Source organism: Puma concolor, chromosome E2 (assembly GCF_028749965.1).
Source record: "Puma concolor isolate L17-30 chromosome E2, mPumCon1.1.hap2, whole genome shotgun sequence".
Classification (NCBI taxonomy): domain Eukaryota; kingdom Metazoa; phylum Chordata; class Mammalia; order Carnivora; family Felidae; genus Puma; species Puma concolor.
In genome coordinates, this window is record NC_141681.1 from 28,721,353 (window position 1) to 28,746,311 (window position 24,959).

The 24,959-nt window shown below is 55.8% G+C and overlaps 1 protein-coding gene across 8 annotated transcripts in view; it reads right to left on the reverse strand.

The window, feature by feature from the left end:
• SLC12A3 (solute carrier family 12 member 3) overlaps nt 1-24,959 on the reverse strand; it is a 38,732-nt gene that overhangs the window by 4,724 nt on the left and 9,049 nt on the right. For 2 of the 8 annotated variants that reach the window (XM_086689387.1, XM_086689386.1), the window contains exons 9-25: nt 23,462-23,546; nt 22,333-22,487; nt 21,933-22,040; nt 21,116-21,239; nt 19,038-19,139; nt 17,992-18,147; nt 17,193-17,292; nt 16,365-16,476; nt 15,809-15,949; nt 14,108-14,214; nt 12,655-12,737; nt 11,534-11,623; nt 10,714-10,875; nt 8,737-8,848; nt 6,286-6,372; nt 3,066-3,201; nt 1,310-1,377 (exon numbers count right to left, since the gene is read on the reverse strand). In XM_086689387.1, the coding sequence (XP_086545513.1) occupies nt 1,310-1,377; nt 3,066-3,201; nt 6,286-6,372; nt 8,737-8,848; nt 10,714-10,875; nt 11,534-11,623; nt 12,655-12,737; nt 14,108-14,214; nt 15,809-15,949; nt 16,365-16,476; nt 17,193-17,292; nt 17,992-18,147; nt 19,038-19,139; nt 21,116-21,239; nt 21,933-22,040; nt 22,333-22,487; nt 23,462-23,546 (1,928 nt within the window). Of the gene's footprint in view, nt 1-1,309; nt 1,378-3,065; nt 3,202-6,285; nt 6,373-8,736; nt 8,849-10,713; nt 10,876-11,449; nt 11,624-12,654; nt 12,738-14,107; nt 14,215-15,808; nt 15,950-16,364; nt 16,477-17,192; nt 17,293-17,991; nt 18,148-19,037; nt 19,140-21,115; nt 21,240-21,932; nt 22,041-22,332; nt 22,488-23,461; nt 23,547-24,959 lie in introns of all 8 variants that reach the window. The other 6 variants (XM_086689385.1, XM_086689384.1, XM_086689389.1 and 3 more) reach the window with 3 other exon arrangements.

The window sequence follows — 24,959 nt, forward strand, 5'->3', positions numbered from 1 at the left end:
TTGTCTCACTCTGTCTCTCAAAAATAAATAAATATATTAAAAAAATCAAAAACAAAATCCCACTTCTCCGAACACAGGTAGCGCTCATGAAGAGGTGGTTTCGCACACACCAGGTACCACACCCAAAGAAAGTTCCGGGGAGTCAACCCAGGATGCAGCCATCCCCACTGTCTTGCACTCTGACCCAGTCCACAGCCTAGTCCAGCCTTGCCCTGGGAGCATTCTCTGCTGGGCGTTGGTCAGAGGCTCACAAATAAACCCAGCTCTTTCTCTTACCACAGTTTGCACATCAAAGAAACACGAAGCACTTTCTTTGTACAAAAAATGATCGCCCTACTGGCCCCGGGGAGCACTGCTCCCGCAGAGCCAGCCACTTGGACGTGCACCCCGTGCAGTCGCGTGGGGCCCCTGCACTTGGAAGGGTCCCACGCTGGGCTTAATCCTCTGCTGCCGCCATCTTGCCATCCTTAATGATGTTTGAACACATTTTCATTTTGCATTGGGGCCTGCAAGTGGTGTGCTGGATCCTGGTTTCAGGATAGGAAAAACCAGTCTCCGCAGGCTTCTTGGCTGTCCTGAGGAACTCCCAGGTGACTAGCCCTCAGGAAATGTGAGCCAGGTCAGCTAGCTGCCTTGCCCCATAGCCCCATTCCCTGGGAGCTGGGCTTCTCTCAGGGAGGGCGCTCAGAGGGCTTGGCCGACCATGTTTTTCCTCCTGGCCTCCGAGAGAATAGAGCCACCCTGAGACCCTCAGTGCCACTGCCACCTGTCCCCTCGCCTTCCGCATAGTCAGAAGTGGCCCATAACCGGACACAGCCAGCAGCAGCGGAAGCCGGAGGGTCTGACGGGCATGGAGCCTGGGATGGCGAGCCTCTCCTTCTGCTGCCCAGGCTTGGCACCAACGTCAGTCGGGGGTGGCCAATGGCCAAGAAGGGCCGGGTGATTCCCAAACAACCAGGAATTGATGTTCTTCTGGAATGGGCTGGGTCCTCTTTGCCAAGCTGAGTTTGGCAGGAAAAGGAGGCGAACGAGGGAAAACCATGGTCAGGGGAGTCCGTGAGGCCTGGGACGTGTGAGGCCCTAGACCTCTGCCAGCTGGCACTCAGGCGAGGGGGTTGCCGTGGACGCAGGCCCAGCCACGTGCTAATGAGCCACCTGGACTGTGTTTCCTGGAACTTCGGGCCCTTCCGCCTCACAGGGGAGGGCTCGGGTCCCCAGCCCTCATGAGGTGCGCACCTCCTGAATCCCTTCCCAGAGCGGACGCCCCGGGCCTCTGCGACAGGCTTCCCCTCCCACCGGGGCCACTTACATGACCACTAGAGCAGCGTCCTGGGAGGAATCCAGCAGGATCTCGTTCAGCCTCACCTGCCGAAGGGACTGGAACGAAAAGCCACGTGGTCACTGCCTACATTCTTGGGAAACGTCCCCGCTAAGCCCACCAGCCTCTTTTAACATTCAAACCAGATGCACGAATTGTTCCCCCTAAACTATTACAGACTCTCCTTCCTCTGAGATGGAAGGGGCCCCTCAGAGTCACTGAGTGCCAAGTTCACCTTGAGAAGCCCTCCGTGGCTTTTCCTTGCTGGACCTTATTACCACGACTGGGGGCGTAGTCGGGGGAGCGAGCGCCTTCTGTGGTGCGGAGGGAGCTGGGTCTGAATCTCAGCCCTGATAGCTCACAGCAGAGAGAACCCGGGCAAGGCATGCGGGCCCCCCAAGCTTCACTGTCTTCGCTGCAAAATGGGTAGGATAATCCCCTCCCTGGGGGAATTTGGGCAGCGTCGAGAGCGATAACCCATGCAAATCACCAAGCCGAGGTCCTGGCATGTGGAAGCCTCTCGATAAGGTAGAGTCGGAGCAGAGGTGGAACATGCCGTCTCCTTCTCTGCACCAGGCCAAGCCAGAGCCTTCTGGGGACACTATGCTTTGTCCAGCATTTCCCAAGGAGCTGTGGGCCCTCTGGGGCAGAGCCTCAGGGCTGTGACAGATCAGAACTCCCCAAAGCTTACGTGAGGTTGGGTTGGGAGGCTCCCTCCCACCCCAAGACCTGTCTCCAGATGGTCCAGAAATGATTGACACTCAAGAGTCTGACTGTGGGAGGACACCCCAAAGAAGGAGGGAAGTGAGTTCACTGAGATCCCAGACTCCGGACCCTGCACTAGTGACGTTTGCAGGGAGTAATTCTTCCTTGCGGGAAGGTGGGATGGGATGGTGTCCCAGAGTTTGCTACATGTCCTCTAAGGGGCAAAGTGGGGGTGAGGGGACCACTGACCCAGAGCACACAGGGAGCAGAACTGTGATCCCCAGGCGCTCCCACAGCTCGCCCCACCGCAGAGTGGCCACGGCAGCCACCACTTTCCTCTAGGCCTTGAAAGAGTCTGGAAGATGCTATCTGGGCAGGGGCATCCATGGCTTTAGGCTGCTTGTGGGATGGGGTCCACAGGCTAAGGGGAACCACCAGGCAGCTTGTTGGCCCATAGCACAAGGTATACCTTGACCTTTGCCACCTGTCTCAGGAATCCCTCCCACCAGCCATAGAGAGGAGAGGAAGACCTCTGGCCAGTCCATTGCCATGGCCGGGGGTGACTCAAATGGGCAGAGGGACCAGGGTCTCATGCCAAGAATGGCTCTGAGTTCCACGACTGGGCTACCAAGCATCTGTGGCTTGAGGATACCCCAGAGGCTGGGGCATGGTAGAGGGGGAGGGTTAAGAGGAGAACGTTAAGAAAGTTCAGAACAGGGGCGCCTGGGTGGCTCAGTGGGTTAAGCATCGGACTCTTGATATCGGCTCAGGTCATGATCTCACAGTTCATGGGTTCCAGCCCCTGCATCAGGCTCCATGCTGACAGTGCAGAGCCTGCTTGGGATTCTCTCTCTCTCCCTCTCTCTCTCTCTTTCTCTCTCTTCCCCTCTCCACTCACTCACTTGCTTTCTCCCAAAATAAATAAATGAGCTTAAAAAAAAAAAAAGGAAAGAAAGTTTAAGACAGATACAGCACATGGCCCTGACCCAGAGGAGGGCCTTGACCCCCACCCACCCCGGCAAGGCCCTTCTCTCTCTGGTACCTTGACTCTGTTCTTGTTAATCTCCTCATCTGAGATCTTCCAGGGGCAGTCCCGCCTCATCTCGGTGACAGCAGCCTCATCCTTGAAGCCGTCATTCAGGCGGAAGGGTGCAATCATGTCCTCAAACCTCTTGGTGCTAGGGACAGAGAGAGGAGGTGAGACCAGGTGAGATGGCCCAGTTTCCATGGGAACCAGGTCCCCCGAGGAAGATGGACATGGGAACCAAAGGGACGTTCTTTATAGGCTGAACCCATTCTGCCACTGCGGTTTACATCAAAGCAGCTTCTGCGCAGAAATCAGCACTGACGCTGGCTGTGGCATTCAGCCAACCTTCTGCAAGCTGTCCACACGACCGCCTTGGGATCCACTTCTACCCACTGGACCGGTCCCCAGGTAGCTCCTGAGTACCATCCTGTGCCAGGCTTTGTGCTACTTGCCAGGGAACAAACCCCACAACGTCCGCTATCTACAGAGCACACAGTCTGCTGGGCAATAAACAGGCCAATATAGAGGGGAAGTTTCCTGAAGGCACAAACTGAGTACCAGGACTGGGAATATTTGGGGTGGGGAAGGCCTTCCTGAAGCTGAAGGATGCCTGTCCCTCTGAAGCCAGCTCTTCACAGGTCAGCGGGTGCTGAAGCACACAGAACTGGAGGTGCAAAGGCCCTGAGGCAGAAGTGTGCTTGGTGTGCTTGGGGAGCAGCAAAGGAGCCAGCATGGCCAGAGCAAGGTGAGTGGGGCACCCAGATCAGACAGGCCTTCGTTATTTGCCCTGAGTGAGACAGGAAGCTGTCTGTGTCTGTTCTGTGACTTGACTTACATTATTTAAAATAGAAATTGGGACTGGTCAGCATTCAGATGAAGCCTCCTGAAGCCATATGGATGGATGAGCTCACATGGGGGACAGAGTCAAGAGAAAAAAATGTCCAGGGCCCAATCCCAAGGATGCAGACTAGTTTACGTCAGATAAAGGAGGAATAATCAGCAATCAAAACTGGAAAGAAGGATGGGGCACCTGGGTGGCTCAGTTGGTTGAGCGGCCGACTTCGGCTCAGGTCATGATCTCGCGGTCTGTGAGTTCAAGCCCCGCGTCGGGCTCTGTGCCGACAGCTCAGAGCCTGGAGCCTGTTTCAGATTCTGTGTCTCCCTCTCTCTGACCCTCCCCCGTTCATGCTCTGTCTCTCTCTGTCTCAAAAATAAATAAACGCTAAAAAAAAAAAAATTAAAAAATAAAATAAAAAACTGGAAAGAAGGATCACTAAGGTAGGAGGGATCCTGTCAAGGGCGACGTCTCCAGAGCCAAAAGAACTGTTTCAGGAAGGATCGCTGTGTCAAATGTAGTGGAGAGGCAGAGAAAGATAAGGACAGAAATGAGCTCTGTGGACAAGGTGGTGCGGAGGTGAGCAATGACGCTGGCGAGGGTGATTTCCGTGAGGTAGTGGCCACGAAGGGCTTAAATCTCTTTGGAGAAGTTTGTGCAAAGGAGGAGACAGTGGGCCAGGAAGTGAAGGCAGAGAGGGGCCAAGGCGGGGGTTTTAAAGATCAGGGCTGCTGGATGGGGTCTGCGTGCTTTTGCTCTCAGTCTCCTCCCCGCTAGAAGGTATTCCCCAGTGTCTCTGCTCGAGGCCTTTCTCAAGGCTTTGCCAACGGAGACAGCTGCATTGTCTTGTGCGTTCTGGTCCGTGTCAGCAGCGTTCTGATGGCTCTTGACTTCCTCTAGCCTGCACTTGGGCCAGAGTAAACCCTGGTGGTGGGAGCTGTGATTACTCACCTCTGCCCCAACACACAGTAGGGGCCAATATACCCATCACCACTGACTAGTCCCTTTCTTGATTTCCTTCCCTTTCCAGGAAATGGGGAATCTAAGGGAGAAGTAAGAGGTCGGACGGACCTTACTTTTTACTAGGGAGGTGGAGTGCTCAAAACCTCGATTAGACTGATTTACAGAAAGCAAACCCTATTGTAAACGTCTTAGTTTCAGAATATGAAATTGAATCATTGAGCAGGCAAATAACCTTCCTTCTGACCCCACCATTGAGCCTAGCTACAAGTTCACATGGGGGTGTTGCTTAAAGTCTGTGTGCTTGCTGTTGTGGGGGTGGGGGGAGAGGAGGAGAGGTGTGGCCCAGACCATTCAACATTCGCCCCACTCTAAGCACCGATGTATTTATAAAAATAACATCAGGGGCTGTCGCTGCCATGTTTCTGCCTCAGGGACTATGTACCTTCAGTTCTGGAATGTGCCTCTGCCACGGCCCCTGCCCTCCAGCCATGTGCTTCTGGGCCTGTGACTCTGCCAACCCTGGCCACAGCCAACTGGAGCAAAGGTAGCCAAGAAATAGGCTTTGCGGCAACCTCTACCTTCGCCTGGCAGGAAGAGATAAACTAGGCCAGTCATAGTTCCTTTTTCAGGAACTTAAATTAGGCAATGCCTAGAGAAGGAGTAAGTTCATAGTGGAGCTGAGACCTCACAAAAAGGTCAAGGTCTAGAGCTCAGAAGCCACAAGTAGGCAGAAGCCATCAATCTGGCATTTTTGAACATCGACTCAGGACTAAGACAGTGGTTCTCAAAGTTGGGTGCCTGGACCGGCACCTGAGAGCTTATTAGAAATGCAGGTTCTCAGGCACTGACCCAGATCTGCTGACTCAGCATCTTGGGGCAGGGGGCGGGGGGGGGGGGGGGGACCCAGCAAGCTGTGTTGTCATACGCCTTTCCATGTGATTTTGACAGCGGCCAAGGTTTGAGAACCACTGCTTTATGAAAACATTCAGGGTGTTGGAGAAAATTTAGAAACTTATGAGTAGCAAGCAGTGGGAAGTGTGAAGCCAGACACCCCCACCCCCACCCCCGCAGGTCCTTGGGGTGGGTGGGGGTGGGGTCCCTTAAGGCTGAAACACCTGCCTCCCCTCGAGGGGCAGAGCACCCGGGACGCGCGCCAGCGTGAAACACGTGCTCTGAGAAAAGCACGAACTGACCATTCACTGTCCTCCAGCCCAGCTGTGTTTCTGGCAAAGCCCAGAGCTCTGATATGCAAAGGAAGAAACACTGGCAGGAGGAGCGGCTGCAAACTCCTACCCCTTCCTCTTTCTTCCCCTGAGCCCCGTGTAGGTGGCTGCCTGCCCGTGGCTCACCAGACACGCAGGGGCAACACGCACAGGGGTCTGCAGGGCACATGGCTGGTCCTTCTGCCTGGGAAGGAAGTCAGCGCAGAGAACTTACTGCTCCGCCCGCGGCTTCTGGTTGATGTCGGGAAGGACGTGAACGTCGTGGAATCCCAGTCGGAACTTGCTCAACAGAGAAATGATCCTAGAAGGTGGAGAGTTCTAAACATGAGTTCTTCCAGTCAGTGGGTTGGTCTTGAGTGTCTACCGAGGACCCAGCAGCGAGTACAGCAGATCAAACCCTGCCCTCAGGGAGTTTGCATTCAGGACAAGAGCCGAATATTGATAGAGTAGGTCAGATGATGACGAGCAATGTGGAAAAGTAATGAAGCAGGGTTTCCCCAAGTATCTCCGTACTATACTAGCACGCCTTACGTTTTAATGTGTCTATACATCTGCCGGGGACCTTGTCACAATATGCAGTCTGATTCACCTGGTCGGGGGCAGGGGTCTGGGATTCTGCATTCTGATAAGCTCCCAGGTGATGTATACGGCTGCTCCACGGACCACACTTTGAGAAACAAGGGTCTAAGGGATGGGAAGGTAAACCACAGGAAATTACAGGGTGGGCTAAGGAAACAGAGATGCCACACATGAGCTACATGCAGAACCAGGAGCGACAGCCACATAGCACTGGCTTTGCATGCAACAGGGGAGGAGACGCCAACGCCATGGTTTGTGTCAGTCAGGGAGGGCTTCATGGAGGAGGCGGCAAGCTAGCCAGACAGTGCCCGGTGTGTAAGATTATTATAAGGGGGTGTGGTGTCCACACCGGAGCCTTCTAAATAATATACCTGACTTGGCCCTAGCCCACCCACTGCATCAGAATTCCTGGACGGGACGGGATTTTGGGGATACTCCAGAATGAGCTGGCAGGGTTTGAGTGCATGGGGGTGGGAAGTCCCAATGAGTGAGAACATGGGGGTGCAGGGGGTGAAGGGGGAGCAGTGAGTGGCTAGCTGGGGGAGGCAGGAGGGAGGGATAAACCTTAAGGATCAGGCTGGGGCCCAGGTATCAAGCTGCTGCTGGTCCCTGAACTCGGGAGTGAAATTAGGAAGCAGAGCTGTGGGCAGATGTGTTGGTATGCAGTGTGGGGGGTGGCAGGAGGCAGCACAAGCCTGGTCTTGGGGTCACAAAGTGGGGGGAAGAGGGCTTGGCCTGGTGGAGGGACGGTTGGGAGGCAGAGAACACTCTACAACCTTCCCATGCAGGACAGCCCGTGACCCCCATGGGGCCATGGTCTTGAGCCCAACTAAACCTGCTGAGCCCGGCTTCCATTGGGGGCTGGAACTGGAAGCTGAGCCGGCAAAGCAGCCTTCCTGGCCTGTTTCTGGAGATCACAGAGAAGCTAGATGCTGCTCTTTCTAAGCAACGCTTTCCTCGGCACTGCTGGGAAGGGCCTTCCGGTATAGAAGCTCTCAGCAGGAGTGAGGACAAGGAGATGGGGTTGCTGGGCACCCTTAACTCGCACAAGGGGTGACTGAGAAGGCATCATGGGGACGTAGTCCTGGTGCAGGACCAGGGTGGCAAGGCCACAGGGTCCCGGCCCTGGGGCGTCGTGGCTGGGATTGTTGTAGAGGGCACCAGAGGCTGGGCAGAGTTTCTTCTCTTTGGCTAATTAATCGCACGACCTTGAGCAAGCCACCCGTTGTTCCCAACCTGTCTGCCCCGTCCAGCGGTCTTCCACCCTACAACCTTTCACCTCACTTGACCTCGCTTTTGCTCTAAAACAACCGTGGCCCAACTCTAGGCACACGTGAGCCACCTGCCCGGCCGCACACCTGTATACCTGCCTTACCATCTACTTCCCTTTCGACTTAAATCAACTCATTTCTTACTTAGCCACATCTTAAAAGGAAATGTCATAGGGCAATGTTCAAGAGAAAACCAGCATCTCCTGCTGGAGAGAGGCGATCAGTAAAACCCACAAACCACCGTGGCTAAGTTCTGACCGGTAGCCGCTGCCGGCCAAGCTCCCCAGCCAGGCCTGTTCTTTCCGGGTGAGACAGATTAGCCTGGGTTTCCCGGCAGAGGGCCCTCCTCCTGTGGAGTGAGCCACACAATTGGAGGAGAATTAAACGTCACTTCTCACCAAGAAATTCAGTAGGATCTGCGGCCCCGTCTCCTGGCCACGGAAGTCACCTCCTGTCTCACCAGAAACAGCATCCCAAGCTTGGGGGGATGTCGCCCTGAAGGATCCTCAGCCCCACCTCACCTCTCAGCAGGAGGGGCCTTCTCCATCCTTCCTTTCACACAGATTTCTCCTTGAGCAGATTTTGTGGTTTTAAAATGTAACACTCCTCCCCCTCATGGCTGGAACTAGAGCGCCTGCCGCTTATTAAAAGGGGGACAGGACACCGAAGCCTGCCCGGGCCCAGAGCCCCCTCACCACTGCTGTGCCCTGGGGGGAGCTGAGCCCACCCGGGGCAGTGGTGCGGGTGCGGGGAGCGGGGGTGGGGGCACCCCTGGGGAGAGCTGGGCTGGCGCTGGACCAGCAAGCCCCACTTACGCCTTTCTCTCCTGGTCCATCCTGTTGATCTGGCCCCCCACGAACACGCGGATCCTGCATTTGCTCCACCTCTTCTTGCGGCCGAGGAGATAGGGGATGAGGAGGGTGAGGCCTGGCAAGGAGGGTCCCCGTAAATCAAGAGGGAAGGGCTCTCAGGGCAAAACACCCTCCGGGTTCTCGCCCCGCTCTGCCACTGGCAAACCTCTTCCCCTCGCTGGGCCTCAGTTTACCCATCTGTATCATGAGGGTGCTAGACTAAAGCAGGGTGGCACACGGGGCTCTGTGGGCTGGGGTCCATTTGGCCTGCATGATGTTTTTATTCTATCTATTTATTAATATAATTTATTGTCAAATTGGCTAACATACAGCGTGTAAAGTGTGCTCTTGGTTTTGGGGGTAGATTCCCGTGATTCGTCGCTTACATACAACCCCCCAGTGCACATCCCAACAAGTGCCCTCCTCAATGTCCATCACCCATTTCCCCCTCTCCCCTAACCACCCTCAGATTGTTCTCTGTATTGAAGAGTCTCTTATTGTCTGTCTCCCTCCCTCTCTGTTTGTAACTATTTTTCCCCCTTCCCCTCCCCCATTGTCTTCTGTTAAGATGCTCAAGATCCATATGTAAGTGAAAACATATGATATCTTTCTCTGACCCACTTATTTCACTCAGCACAATACCTTCCAGGACCATCCACGTTGCTGCAAATGGCATGATTTCATTCTTTCTCATCTGCATGATGTTTTTAAATAAGTGAGCTGACATTTAATAATTGGGGGCTCCTGGGTGGCTCAGTCGGTTAAATGTCCGACTGCGGCCCAGGCCAGGATCTCAGTTTGTGGGTTCGAGTCCCACGTCGGGCTCTGTGCTGACAGCTCAGAGCCTGGAGCCTGCTTTGGATTCGGTCTCTCCCTCTCTCTCTGCTCCTCCCCCGCTTGCACTCTGTCTCAAAAATAAATAAGCATTGGGGCGCCTGGGTGGCTCAGTCGGTTAAGCGTCCGACTTCGGCTCAGGTCACGATCTCGCGGCTTGTGAGTTCGAGCCCCGCATCGGGCTCTGTGCTGACAGCTCAGAGCCTGGAGCCTGTTTCAGATTCTGTGTCTCCCTCTCTCTCTGACCCTCCCCCGTTCATGCTCTGACTCTGTCTGTCTCAAAAATAAATAAACGTTAAAAAATAAATAAATAAATAAATAAATAAGCATTAAAAAAATGTTTATAATAAGTGGGGGCTTTGCATGTGAAAATCTGGATTGCTGGCATTTTTTGAAGATGAAAGATTTGACCAATGGATGGGAACCCTCATCCTTCCTTGTCATCCCTTCATAGAAGGCCAAGAGCAGCTGTCACTTACCACTGCATAACCCTGGACAAATTACGTCACCACTCTATGTCTCAGTTTCCTTATTTGTAAAGGAGTCTCAAACAACTTCCTACCTAGGGATTGCATTAGGTTAGCCCAGGGAAAGCACTTAACGTCAAGCAAGGGTAAGCGTTCTCTCTATATTAACTTTCACCAACAGGATACATACTACTGGAGCGGGAACATTTTCTGTCTACCTGGGGCCCTATTTCTGTCTACATGGAATAATAAAGCTGAGAGGCATGTATCTTAAGAAAAATGGGAGAGGGTATATTTCTTTGGGAACAGAAGAACATTCCTACAGCTTTTCTGTGCATTGGCCCATCTCCCCCAGTTATGGCGGGTGCCCGTGGCTCCTAAGGCCCAGCTTGTCTGAACATTCCATCCCATGCCAAACTCAGCTCCTCCTATAAAGTGCTCCATTTTACAGCTGAAACACTGGGGGCCAAGAGACGGGCGCGGCCAGGCTCCCCCAAGCCCAGAGGTGGGCCCGAAGGTCCCTATTCCCCTTTTCTGGGCCCCGGGGTCCCTCTAGAAACCTTGTCCAGAGTGGCCAGGAAGGGTAGGCCATGTAGGGAAGACAGCCTTGGGGAGACCTGGTGTCCAGGGGGGCACTGACCTCCGTCGTCAAATAGCCAGTAGATGTCTATGGTCTTCTTGCCCTGCTCAGACTGGAAGATGGTGCTGGCCTGCTCCTCCCGTACCAGGGCCTCAGGGTCCACTGCAGGAGCACAGGGGCAGGTCACCTCAGAGCAGTGCACATTCAAATGCCTGCGTCTGTCTGAAAACAGAGCCACCTGCCCTGTGAGGTGGGCTCGCTGTCACCCGGGCCACGCACACAGCGGCCAGAAGCACTCTGCTCAGGGCATGCATGGTGGGGACTGGCCCAGATCACCACCAATGGCTCTCCTGACAGTGAGACCCTCATACCCGATTGTCAGGCAGGTGGACCAGGAGCGGCAGTCCCAGACATGCAGTGCTAGGACGTGCCCCTCCCTTGCTCCTAGCATCTCTCTCCCAGGATTCTGGTGGGCATTGGAGACTAGGGACCATTCTCTTAAAAAAAACCCTGTGCCCCTCGCAAATGCCCACCGGATGCCCCCAGCTCCTGTGCTGTTCCCCTGCCTCCCAGAGCATCAGTGGGAAAGGACTGAAGGAGAAGCCTACTCCTCTCCTCCCTGACATCTGAGTGTGGCCAGGTGCCTTTGGAGGGGTCGGACATGGGCTGCAGAGCCAGCTGGGTGGGTCCCCACAATGTCAGGATACTGAATTCCCAAAGAGGGCTGTGATGTTGAATACTGCCCCAGCCCACCTGCTCTGGCCCCCAGTTACCCATCCCCAAGGGTCTCGAGCACCTCCTGCCCTTGACCAGTTTCCCTCATGGCCCCCCACTAGCTGCCCCACGAGGTGAGGGCGACTTGAGTGGGGTGGGGACTGACGTGTGCCTGAGACAGATGGCCTGGCCCCGCTGGTGCCGGCTTCTTTGCTGTCCTCCGCTGGGTCAAACACTGGGTCAAACACTGGGTTAACTGCAAGAGAGGGGACAGTTTTGTTCCCAGGCTCTCCTTGCCTAGGGCACTTCCAGGCTCCCCCTTATACTAGAAAGTCCTGACTCCTCACCTTCCACTGACCTGGCCCCTGCCCCTGAGCCAGGAGCCCTCACAGCATCTCCCCTTCTCAGCAAAGTCCCCCTCCTCTGAGAGGCCTTTCGGACCACGTGTCCTGTGTCGGCGTCACTGTCTAAAATGACTTGTGGGTCCACTGCACTTCCTATGGGAACAGCAGCTTCCCAGGGGCAGACTTTGTTTTACCCCTGCAGTACCCCTAGCGCCTAGCACAACGTCTGTCAGGAGCACGGGCTGCTGTTCTGTAAATATTGGTTGCATCAATATTCATTGCACAGCCGCTGTGTGCCAGGCATGCTGTCTGCACAGGGTGACATGGGTCAGCACGCTCCGGTCCCCACCAGCCAGAACTGTAGCATCTGTACCTGTCAGTTCCCCCTGTGCCGCCCCCACTTATTTTCTAGACCATATATTATTTCTTTCAGCCCTGCAAATATGACTAATTCAGGGTCTGCAGATTCCCGCATGACTAAACGTAAAACACATCCCTCCTCGGTGCCCCAAAGATGGTCTCGGAGATGTCCCGTCTCCGTGGCCTTTCTCTGTGTGTTTTCATATTCCAGTGTCTTTATCCGGGGATTCTCCTTTCTTCCCTCTTTTTCTTTCTCCTCTTAGATCCTCTTTATCTCATCTGGTTGCAAAAACCCTGATAGTGATTGGGGAGCCCTGAGTTCCAGTCGCATTTCTGCACCCAGCTGGAAGTGTGGCCTTGAGCTGATCACGTCTCTTTTCTGGGCCTCAGTTTCTTCATTTGGAAACCTGATGAGTTCTAAGAGGCCATCAAAAGCTAACTTTTTATGAATATATGAGCTTTTATTCCTTACTAACTTCTCTCTCTCTTCCCTCTACCACTTAAAAAAAATCGGGTTCTAGAACTTTCTGGGCTCCTGTTCTGGCTTTTGACAGGCATGCCAATAGGTGGGGCGTGTACTCACTGTGTGCCTGCATCACTTCCGAGACGTTGAGCCCCTCACGCATCCTCATGACACACACACCGTAGTTGAAATCAAAAGCATCGCTGGGGGGAGAGGTGGGGTCAGGTTCCTCTCGGTCCCAGCCCTCAGCCCCCAGCCCCCAGGAGACCAGATGTCTAGAGTTGGCCTTGCCTTCCACCATGCCCCTCTTCTCTGGGCCTCGTCTCCCCCTCTCTGTGACACGCAAGTGGAACCGGAGAGCCCCCCAGGACCCCTCTGGCTCTATGATCTGTGGCACTATGGATGCTGTGAACCCTGTACTCAGAGGGAAGCCAAGTCAGGCCAGTCTTTGAAGCAGGCTCTGTCCTCCTGATACATTTGGATAATCTGCACAACCTGCCAACAGAGGTGGGCATGGGAATTGCTAGCCCCATCTTATAGATCCAAAACTTGAGTTTTGGGGAGTAACTTGCCCATGATTGCACGCTAAGGAAGTGGCCAGCTGGGTCTGGAGTCAAATGGCTGAGACAGAACCCTGAGGGCAGGCACAGACACAGGAATGGCCTTGCTCAGGAAGGCAGCCAATAGCCTGCCTATGTGGAATGTCTAGAAGACTCCTACCCCGGAAGTGGATTTACTGCCCGGTTGACAGAGGGCCCCGGAGACCACCAGTAGGGCTTGATCTGATGAGCCACGCATTGCCCCCATGGGTCCTGTCAGTTACACATCTCTGGGACAGGGGCTTCTCAGGCCCCAGCATTTCGGGGTCTTGGAGTGCCGAAGCTGGGGGGTGGGGTGCTGAACAGACATCCCACCACTTCCTGCTGTGACTGTGTCCGTGGTGGCTCAGGTGCATGGCTCAGAGTCAGGCAGCTGGTTCACGGCAGACCCGGAAGCAGGTCCCAGGGACCCAGCGCTCAGCCTTTGTTCTGGAAATGCTACTACACACTGCCTCTCTATGCCGCATCAACACAGAAAAGCAACCCAGGCAGGCATTTGCTGGCCATTGCGCAGCAAGAGCTGAAGGAGAAAAGGTTCGGAGTTCACCCTGAAGTCCCCAGGGAGTCCCCACATGGTCGCCTCCCGGGAGGCCTTCTGTAGCCCACAGGCGAGCACAAGGTTTTCACCTAAAAACCCACATTTTCAACTTCTCTGAAAAACCAGAAGATCTGGGCAACACTGGGCCCAGGCCCACATTTCTGCCTGGGCACGGCTGGCTGCAGCCAAGTGACAGCTGCTCACTCCAGCTCGCTCCCCATCGTCCCACACCCGGCCGGTCCCCTTCTCTGTGTTCCCTGCCTGCCCCTGCCCATCTTGGTGTCCGTGCCCCAGAGTGGCGAGCCCTCAGCGGGTCTGTTTCTTCCTGAGCTTTGAACCGCCTTCTTCTAACACCCACTGCTTCCCAAGGCCCAGGAAACTCCCAAGGCGCAAATCAAGAGACCCCAGGCCCTGCCTCCCTCGTGCCCTCACTCACTGCAGGATGCCAATGTAGTCCTCCACTGTGGCCGGGTGAGCCGACTGCCAGTTCTTCTTGAATCCAATCACCAGAATGTTGGGCTTCATTCTCCCGAGACCTGTGGCCTGCAAGGGGTAGGGGGTTGGGGTGAGGGACCAGGCCTCGTGCCCCACAGGGGCTCTGTGCTGTGACGAGGGTGGGGCTCTCTCAGCCCCCGCTGCCCTCTTTGCCAGGTGGCGAGGGCTCAGAAATCCCATCCTGCCAGTTCAGGGTCCTGCCTGTCTGGACACACCTGCGAGAAAGGTGACGTGACAACCAGAAGCTACGATCACCGCACCGTCCCCATTAGCTCTGCATTATTCCAGTTCCTGCTTCTCCAGCAAATTATTCCTCGTCACAAGTGACTTGAATTTGGATGTCAAGCTTTAGAGTATCCCCAGGCCATCTCACCTGCCCATCTTTTGTATTTCTTTTTTCAGTGTTTAAAAATGTAAAAAAAAAAAAATCCCCAAATGTGGGAAACTCGACTGCATAATTTGTGGTAGTGGGGGACTGCGTTCGCGCTTTCCCCTGTAAAATAAATAAATAAATAAATAAATAAATAAATAAATAAATAAATAAAATAAAATAAAAATAAAAATGTAGGGGCGCCTGGGTGGCGCAGTCGGTTAAGCGTCCGACTTCAGCCAGGTCACGATCTCGCGGTCCGGGAGTTCGAGCCCCGCGTCAGGCTCTGGGCTGATGGCTCAGAGCCTGGAGCCTGTTTCCGATTCTGTGTCTCCCTCTCTCTCTCTGCACCTCGCCCGTTCATGCTCTGTCTCTCTCTGTCCCAAAAATAAATAAACGTTGAAAAAAAAAATGTAAAAAAAAATTTTTGACGTAAAATTTACATAACACAAAATTAACCATTTTAAAGGGTATAGAATTCGGTGGAATTTAAGATATTCAGAATGTTGTGCAAACATCACTGCTATCTATTCTCAAAATATTTTCATACCCCCCCCCCCCCAAAAGACCCTATATGTTCTTTTTTAAAAAATCGTGAGAAGGGGCGCCTGGGTAGCGCAGTCGGTTAAGCGTCCGACTTCAGCCAGGTCACGATCTCGCGGTCCGGGAGTTCGAGCCCCGCGTCAAGGCTCTGGGCTGATGGCTCAGAGCCTGGAGCCTGCTTCCGATTCTGTGTCTCCCTCTCTCTCTGCCCCTCCCCCGTTCATGCTCTGTCTCTCTCTGTCCCCAAAATAAATAAACGTTGAAAAAAAAATTTTAAAAAATCGTGAGAAATATTTAGAATTATTAGAAAGGACTCCCAATGTTGACTCAGAGTTAACACCTATTATTTTATCCCGTTTTACAGATGAGAATCCTGAGCAGTAAAATGAATGGCCTGGTAGAACATTCCGGAACTTGGTCTGAGCGGTGGCATCATACCGCTGGGTGGTATCTGCTTACGTAAACATTTATCAGGCTATACACTTAATACTTTTTCACTTCGCTGTCTGTAAATTATATCAGAAAAGAAAAACAAGGACGGCTCAAGCTCCCACCATCCCCACAGACTTCCAGGTCAGTTTCCCCTAGGCCCTGGGGACCCTGAGAAAGTGCCCCAAATTAGCTTATCTGGAAAGGTGAGGAAGGTAGGAGACTCCTGTGGGAGTAGGAGCTTCAACTAGCCCCTTAGGACATCCTGCCTTCCGCGTTGTCCCACCCAAGCCACGGCACCTGCATGAGAATCTGTACACCACTACGGAGGTCCTCGGCAATGACGTCTGAGTAGAAGGCCTTGATCTTCCTCTTGTTCAGCCACTTGGTGTGCCCACTGGCAATGAGCCGGAGCTCAGGCATCCTCTGTTTGCGGGGTCCCTGCAGGTGGGGGGAGCAGGTGACCTCAGGGGCTCCTTCCTTCACCCTCTGGCCTGAATGAGATGCAGCCCCTCTCCTCCCTGGAGGCTGCCCCATGGGCTCAGCCACACCCAGAGGTGCCCATTCTCCCATATGGAGTTAGGGGAGGGAAAGAAGAGAAGGGAAGGAGGGAGCAGGGTGGGGGAAGGAAAATGGAGGCAAGAGGTGAGAGGTAGGGCAGTGGGGAGAAGCTGGTGACTGGAACAGGGGAGGGAAGAGAACCAGGCCCACAGCAGGGTCCGGTAGGCTTTGCTTCTCCACAGCCCTTCCATCCCCCACGGCCCCCAACGCTGCCTGCCACCCTTCCAAGTATGGACTTCATGCCCAGGGGCTCCTCCAAGGGTACGTGCCCACCCCACCTGCAGGGGCCACTCACAATGAGCACGTGGCCACAGACCATCAGGCTGAGGTTCCGGGTGAAGGTGCCCACAAAGTCAACCAGGGCTGGGCGGAAGTTGGGGGGCCCCGTGAGCACCAGGCACTGGGGGCTGAGGAGGGGAAGGGAAAAGGGCATGAGCCATCTGGACAGAGCCCACAGGGGTCTGGGTGCAAAACGCAGGTGCCGGGAAGCGTAAAGACTGGGAGTGGGGAGGCATAGCATTTACAAGATCTCTGTGTCACCTGGGTGGGTGACTTGGCCTCTGGTCAAGGGCCGCTGCCACACTCAGCTGGAGCCAAAATTGGCCACTCCTCAGCCGTGTGACCGTAGGCCAGCTACGTAATTTCTCTGTGCCTCCGTGTTCTCATCAGTGACCGCGGTCATTTCATACACCCCAGAGGGCTGTGGTGACACGGCGGATGGCACTTTGTGCAGCAATGCAACGTAAGTACTTAATGGCTGACTGTTAGCTATTAAGGTGTGGTGGGAAGGGGTCCAGGACACCCGAGTCTCCCTCTAAGGAGAGGTTCGTCATAGTCAGCCTGACGGACACCTGTGGCAGGGATGGCAACACCCCATCGCCCTTCTAGAGCCCTCTGCATTTCAAAGAGCAGATCCTGCTGTGGAAACTCAGGTACAGAGAGGTCACTAGACTTGCTTGGTCCCCACTGAGCAATGTCAACCTCGTCTCCTCCCCGCAGGGCGGTTCTCCTCCACCTCTGTTCCCTCTCTGAGCAAGGACCGCGCCCACCCTGGGTTTTCCCCGGGGCAGGGGCACGGGTCTTGGCCTGGAGCCTCCCAGAGCAGGGACATGGCTTTGCTCACCGGTAGTTCTTGATGTGATCCTCCACCTTGTTGAGGCCCACCGAGTAGCTCAGGGCCAAGTTGTAGGAGCCGGCCTGAACCGAGGAGCCCCAGTTCACCTCTGAGCAGGAGGGGTGAGCACAAGATTAGAAATCCCCGGGAGAAGCCAGACGTGCCAAGGGAGGGGACGTTGACCTTCTTTAGGAATCGAGCACCACGGGAGCTGGGCTGGCTGGTGGGTGGACAGCCTACAGATCTCTTCCTGATGTTTGCACATTGTCATATGGCTACATATTTAAAAGTTATACTTCATAGGATCAAACTCTATAAAATATTCTCCTCCCTTGACAAGCAGACAACGACCTGGAAAATCAGGTTGAAATTTAGAATTCCAGGCCTTCCCGGATTGCTGCATCCTGTCCCCAGACCACTGTCACCCCTGGATCCGCACTTGCGCGTATGTGGGCACCACGCTGTGTCCACCTGCCCTGCGGTCAGCCAGCCCCTGGCCACCCGCAGTCCTGTGTGTGCACACCAGCAGGCCGGCCTTTTCAAGAGGATGGACCTGGGCGGGCAATTCCTGGGTCCTGGGTGCCGGCGGGGGTGGTCCGGACCCAGAGATGTGGGTTCTGAGCAGACACATTTCCCGTAGGCTTCTCACCCCACTGGGAGGGATGAGGCTGGAGGGTCAGAGCAGGGCCCTTGAGAGCACAGAGCCTGACACAGGCCCTCCAGCCGGGCCGAAGGGCACGATGGCGTGCTTGGCACCCTCAGGGGGAGAAGGGGCCCCTGGGCCCCTGGGCAGCCTGAGACCGCACACCTGGCTTCTTGTAGATCACGTAGAGCAGGAGGAAGAGAACAACGCCGATGGCGATGAGGGCTGCCCACCAGGTGAGAAGGAACATGATGACCACAGAGATGACCGCCCCGAACAGCGCCGTCCACTTGCTGTAGTACCGGAACGAGGGTCTCCACCCTGGGCGGGGGACACAGGTCACACTCGAGCCTCCTCCTGGGCCGGTGCTGCTGGGGCAGGGCCTGGGTGGCAACACCAGCAGAGCCCAGAGCCGGGATCCCGGGCTGTGCCCACCACCCGGGTCTCCTGGGCTGGGCCTGGAGGCTCCGGCGAGGACCGCCCGCCCGCCTCGGCTGGCACTTGGCCACGTCAGGCTACTCCAAGGAGGAGGCATCCAGCTCTGGCCAAATACGGCCACGCGTCAGCAACAGCACCGGCTCCCGTGTCTCCCGGGGAGCCAAGGGGGTGAGAGGACGAGGAAGGATGTGGTTCTGCGGGGCTCCATGCCACCGGGCCGTGCCCGGCCCACCACTACTGACAGCTGCCCCACGGCACGACTGTGGGGCACCACAGCCCCCAGTCTAAGGCAGAGGTGGCCTGACGACCAGCCCACTGGGGACTTGGGGCCTAATAATAAGAAGAAAAAGGTTTTCTCGAGACTCTTTACTGCCATCTGCTAGAAGTTTTTCAGGACAAACATAGAAATCGATGATGCAAACAGGCGGCACCCCAAGAGCTGTGGAGTAAACAACCTACAGCAACCCTCTCTGTGACTTTGGGCCATTCTCTTCCTCTTCTGGGGAGTCAGACTCCTGACTCCTGTAAGATTAGTGCAGGAAGGCACTAGAAAAATCTCTGCACCCTGGAAACAGTGTATGAATCCACATACAGGGGACACTGTCCGTGCTTGAGAAAGGATAGCTACTATGATGATGATTTCAATGGTTCCTTGATGGTTTTGATTTGGGAGGTGACTCTGGTCTGCCCACCTGCATCACGCCTTCCACTCCCCCACCCATGCCCCCGCCCCAGGTGCTTCCTCCCACAGAAGGGTGGAGGGGGCTGCTTACCGGGCGAGTTGGTGATGGAGGCGTGGAAACAGCTGAAGTTGATGAGGGCGTAGGAGCACAGGAAGAAGTTGGAGATGATGGGGGCAATGGTGTTGAGCTCAGCTTCAAGGACCCGAGGGGAGAGAGGACAGTCTGTTGGGCAACCAGCCAGGGAGCCACCTGGCACCCTCCCTCGCAGTTGGGGGATTCCAGACAGGCCACAGAGGCTCAGTGAGTCTCGGCCTTCTCATCTGTGAAATGGGTCCATCGTGTTGTGACACTCAAGGGGCTGATGTTTCGTTAACCGTAAAATGCCAGCTCTTAAGAGGATGGAGAGCAGTGAGAGAGGCTACGGGATCACAAGGACAGTGGCTGTCACATTTTTTTTTGTAACACAAATTACAGTAGGAAATATACTTTACAGCGTGACCGAAGACACGGGACCTATACGATCTTTTATCTGAAACCCTGAGACCATAAGACACACACAGTTCCACCCGCAGTAGAAACCCACTCAAGAACAAGTTCCTTCCCTCCCCTGCCTCACTCCACTGCCACTGCCCTGAGAAACCCCAGACAAACTTGTGTATGTGTATCCTTGTCTCAGGGCCTGCTTCTGGGGGATCCCAAAACAAGACAAGCACCTCTTATGCATCAGGGCCTCTGTGCACGATTCCACTGAATCCGCCACAAGAGCCCTGCCCCAGAGCATCTGAAATGATGGTTCTCAGTCTGAAGTGCAATCAGAACCGCCCAGATAAAAGGACATCAAATCTGAGTCGGGGGCGGGGGGGGGAGGGTGCGGCACTGCACCGTGAGCAGGAAGCAGAGGTGTGTCTGGGGAAGCCCAGGCCTGACTAGTCATTTCCATCCCCCGGGGGCGGCCCTGCTGCCTCCTCATCTGGTTCAGGATCCAGAGCAGCCAGTGTCTGGAAAGGTTCCCTTGAGTGGACGTGAGTAGATTGGTAGGGATCGCTGATGCCAGCGTGAGTAGCAGGACCACGGGACCACCAGCCTAACCCCCCACCCTGCTCCTGCATAGAGAGCAGGGGCCGGAGGGTCAGCGTGCCGTAGCGTGGCCACCGCCCTTGCTTGGTGCGGCCACCTTTCTTCTAGCAAGTTCTGCCTTGTTGGTTAAGGAGACCAGGAAGTACTGGGGAGTGTGTGCGTATACGAATGCATGCGTGTGCATGTGTGTGTGTATATGTGTGCACACCAGTCTCTTCCTGCCCATCTATGACACACCTCTTCTGCACTCTCTCTCCCATTCTGCAAATGAGACCAAGGCTCAGGATGGTAAAAATGATGTGTCCAAAGCAATAAGCTGGCTTATGGCAAAGCCAGGATAGAGAGACAATCTGGGGCGCCTGATGGCTCCATCAGTTAAGCGTCCAACTTCAGCTCAGGTCATGATCTCACAGTTCGTGAGCTCGAGCCCCACCTTGGGCTCTGTTGTCAGTACTGAGCCCACTTCGGATCCTCTGTCTCCCCCTCTCTCTGCCCCTCTCCAATTGTTCTCTCTCTCTCTCTCAAAAACGAATATAAATTTTTTTAAGAATCTAAAAAAAAAAAAAAAAGAGAGAGAGAAAAGAAAGTCCATCTAACTAACTGATTCACTGGGATCTGTCTCCTCGGGCATCTTCTATCTTGAAGTCCAAGGGAGCTGGCAGCTCAAGGGTGGAGAAATGAGTTTAGACACCTACAGAGATACTGACTGAGCTGTTTGTATCAGCTCCCACGAGCTGTCCTGTGCTCCAAAGTTGTCCCGGGGGCTAATTCAGACCTGGTGTCTGGGGGGTGCGGGCAACTTGCCAGGACACGGGAATACGGAAGCAGGAAAAGAAAGTAGGGTCCCTTCTAACAAAATCGAACGGTCCACCTGCCTGGTGTGGTGTGGGAGCCACCCTGTCTGGAGGCGGGGGAGGGGCGGGCACCGCATGACCCTCCCGAGTGTTCTCCCATAGAGGGCCTCGCTCAAGAGTTATTCCACGAGTGCCCACTCCCTGCCAGGCCTGGCTGGGCGCTGGGCGCCAAGGTGAGCGGCACAGAGAGGAGCCCTGCCGGCCCTCACAAGCCTCTGCGCCCTGGCAGCCTCTCACCGATGATGATGAAGGCCACGGCGATGGCGTAGGCCAGCAGGTAGCCGCGCACGGGCTCCTTGTTCTTGCCGTAGCCCTTGCCGAAGAAGCCGATCAGTGGGTACAGCTGGTCCTCGCACAGGCACTGTGGGCACAGGAAGATGTGCTCACCCCAGGCTGGGCGCCCCCCTCCCCTCCCTTGCAGCCCCAGCTGGCCCTGCTTCCTCCCTCCACCTCAGCAGACTACTTGCCCCAGTCTGGGTCCTGTCTTCTCTCTCTCTGTCTCTTTTTTAAACGTTTATTTTTGAGAGAGCATGAGTGGGGGAAGGACCGGGAGGGAAGGAGACAGAATCTGAAGCAGGCTCCAGGCTCTGAGCTGTCAGCACAGAGCCCGACATGGGGCTCGAACTCGCGCACCAACCCACCAACCGTGAGATTGTGACCTGAGCCGAAGTCAGACGCTTACCTGACCGAACCACCCAGGCGCCCCCTGGCTTCTGTCTCTTAAAAGGGAGTCATCTCCCTGCCCACCCCCACGTCACCAGGGAGCTAGCAAGGGGGCAAAGAGAGGGGGTGGCCCGCGTGGGGGTGAGACTGGGTCAGAGAAATTGCAGGCAGGGCGCCAGGCTGCACAAGGGAGACTCTGGGAGGGAAACGCGGGTGCCCTTTGCAGCACACCATGGGACGGGGGCCGCTTCCTGCGGGTTTGCTCACTAGCCCCCTTTCTCCTTCAGTCTAGACGTCCCCGTCCCATGATACCTCCAGGCCTCTGTAGGGGTCACCTGGGGACCCTTCCACTGGGCCTTCCGACACTCGCGGCCCCGTTCCGCGGCCTCACCTGGAAGACCTTGGCGGCGGAGACGAGGCAGGCCAGGGCGGAGGAGAGCGTGGCCCCAAAGATGCCGGCCGTGATCAGGGGAGCGAAGCCCGACACCATGCTCATGGTCTGCAAGGACATGGGGTTCGGGCCCCTCATGGTGGGGCCCCTCACGCCCAGAGTCCTCACCTCAGGCAGGGGCTGGGTCCTGAGGCCCCCGAGTCCACACTCCTCGCCTGGAGATCCCAGTGCCCACCGAGTCAGGGACTGGGCCCAGGGGCCCCCCACCCGAGCCTGAACCTCTTTCCCCCGCGCCCGGGGCCCAGCCCCCCAAACCGTGTGTGTCCCAGCCCGTTCCAGCCTCTGTCTGGTCCTTCCCCTCGTCTGCTGGGCCAGACTCCCTGGCAGAAGCCACGCGTACCTGGTAGTAGTTGATGAGGCCATAGCGGCAGCTGTGCTGGTGGGCACACTCTGTGAAGTTCCAGCCGTAGCCACAGGCCAGCCCCTCGCAGGCGCCCGAGCCGGGGGTCACCGTGGCATTCAGGACCCCGGAGGCATCGCGAACCACGCAGGAGCCTGAAGGGGCAGCAGGGCTTGGGGAGGCCTCCCGCCCGCCCTTCCCTCCTTCCTCCTCTCCTCCCACCCCAGACACTGGCCGCTTCTGCACAGGGCGAGATGCTGCTTGAGGGGCCAGCTCTCCCTTTAGCGTGTGCTACTATAATGGATGATGACGACGATGACAAGGACGGCAATGGAATCTGCTAACGTGCAGAGGCACTCACGACGTGCCACGCGCTCCGCTAAGCGCTTGAAACAACCCTGGGAAGCAAGTATGACCATCGCTTTCGTTGTCGGTGCCATTCTACAGTGGCGTGGTGACCTACAGTGACCCGTGAAGATCACCATGTCCTTCTTAAAGCAGAGACCTGGCTGGCTGTGACCGGGGCCGTGTCCCTCGGCCATCCGTGAGCGGCTCACCTCACAAGGGGGTGGCGGGCAGCCAGAGCGCCTGTGAGGATCTCAGTGCGAGGCAAGGGTCAACAGCCCAGGCCTGGGTTCAAACCTGGCTCCACCACTCAGTGGCTGTGTGACCCTGGGCAGGTCGCTTAACCTCTCTGAGCCCTGCTTTTCTCCTCTGTAAAATGGCGGGTTGGCAGTGCCTGGATTGAATGCGGTGAGGCATGTCAAGGGCTGGGCATGTGGTTGAGTCAGCGGTTAGTGCTGTCTTCACCACCACCACCATCATCATTATTGTTATTATTACCCGTCCTTGGGTCAGAGTATAGTTTGTCCTCTAGGAATTTCCCACTCTTGAATCTGTAACCTCAGGTTTGAAGGGACCAGAGGAGCCTGGTCTGACCGTCCCCATCCCCACCACAAACGACCATCCCTCCCCTCCCCCCCCCCCATGAAGATGTTCTGGTCACCACCGGTTGTCCCCAAAAAGAAGGTTTGAGGGTCCACTTCTTGAGGTCACCATGCTCTCCCTGTTAGAGAGCTGAGCCCCCTGCCCCGTGTGACCCTTCCGGCGGTCTGGGCTGGCTACTCACCGATGGTGGCCGAGATGGCCAGGTAGGAGACAGTGGTCCAGAAAATGGCCATGAGCGTTCCCTTGGGAATGGCTACAGCAGGGTCCTGGGGGAGGGGGAGGAAGAGAGAGAAGGCATCAGTTAGCCTCTGGGCCTCCGTCAGGCCCTTCTCTTGTCTGAGGCCCGGATGGGCCAGCAACTGCTGGCTGTGTGTGAATCACCGTCAGGTACCCATTGATTTGTGTGGTTCCACAGCAATTAACATACAGACAAGCCCCAAACTCTCTCTCCTCTGAGGAGAAACTCTCTGCTGGCATTTTCCTAGCAGAAATAACAAATCTTCACATGCACACATCGGGTATTCCACTCTTCCAGACACTTCCTCAAACATAACTTCCTGGGCAGTGGCCAGGGTGTCCCTACCCTGCTGGCGGGGAAACTGAGGCCAGGAAGCAGAGCGGAGGCCCCAGCCGGCTGAGCCAGGGGCGGCTCTGTCCTGACCACACCAAGTCTGCAGCTTCAGGCCTGGGGGGGCTGGTGCTGAGTGGTGCAACACAGGTAGGGACTCTTACAGCAGGGTCCCCCCGCCAGGTGTAGACCCCAGCCCCGGGGGCAGGCCACACAGGCACTGGGAAGGACATCCGTGCACCTCCCCAGCTTTCCCACAGCTGGCAGGTAGAACCACAAATTACAGAGCTTGGAGGGACCGCGACACCGTTCAGCGTCACAGGCAGGTCCAGACAAAGCTGGCAACAGCCAGTTCCCTGCCTCAGACACTCAGGAGCCTGAGTTGGAATCGATGGTCACTCAGTGATGAATGAACGAGCCCCGGACCCCGCCCTTAAGGACCCTGTGCCCCAGGGAAGGAGGTCCCGCCAACACAGGGCGGATGGCACCTGTCATGGGACAGCCTGAAGTGTTCTGGAGAACAAGGGGAAGGAGGGAGAGCAACACCGTGCAGCAACCACGGAGGGCCTCGCGGCAGAGGGGACGGCTGAGGTGGCTCTGAAGGCCCTGGGGTGGGAGGAAAGGTGAGGCAGGCCAGAGCCAAGCGGAAGCAGAGATGCGTTGCTGGAGCGAGGCTGGGGGAACTGGAGCTTCCAGATCTGCTGCAGTGTCTGCTTTGGGGGGCCCGGCGGCTCTTCCTTGGGTACCAGGATGGCCTGACTAGGTCAACACACAGAGTCCCCCTGGTCCCAAGGCCAACGGACCGCCTCCACTTCCCCTCCCACCTACAGTGGGTTGAACAGTATCTCCAAAAATTCGTGTTTGCTCAGAACCTCAGATTATGACCGTATTTGGAAATAAGGTCTTTGCAAATGTCGTTAGTTAAGATGAGGTCATACCCAGTTGGGTGGGCCTTAAATCCAATGACTAGTGTTCCTGTGAGAAGAGGGAGGGACACACAGAGGGAAGAAGGCTGGCTGAAGACAGTCACAGGGACTGGAGAGAGGCAGCCCCATGCCAAGGGATGTCAGAACCACCAGAAGCTGGGAGAAGAAAGGAAGGATTCTCCCCT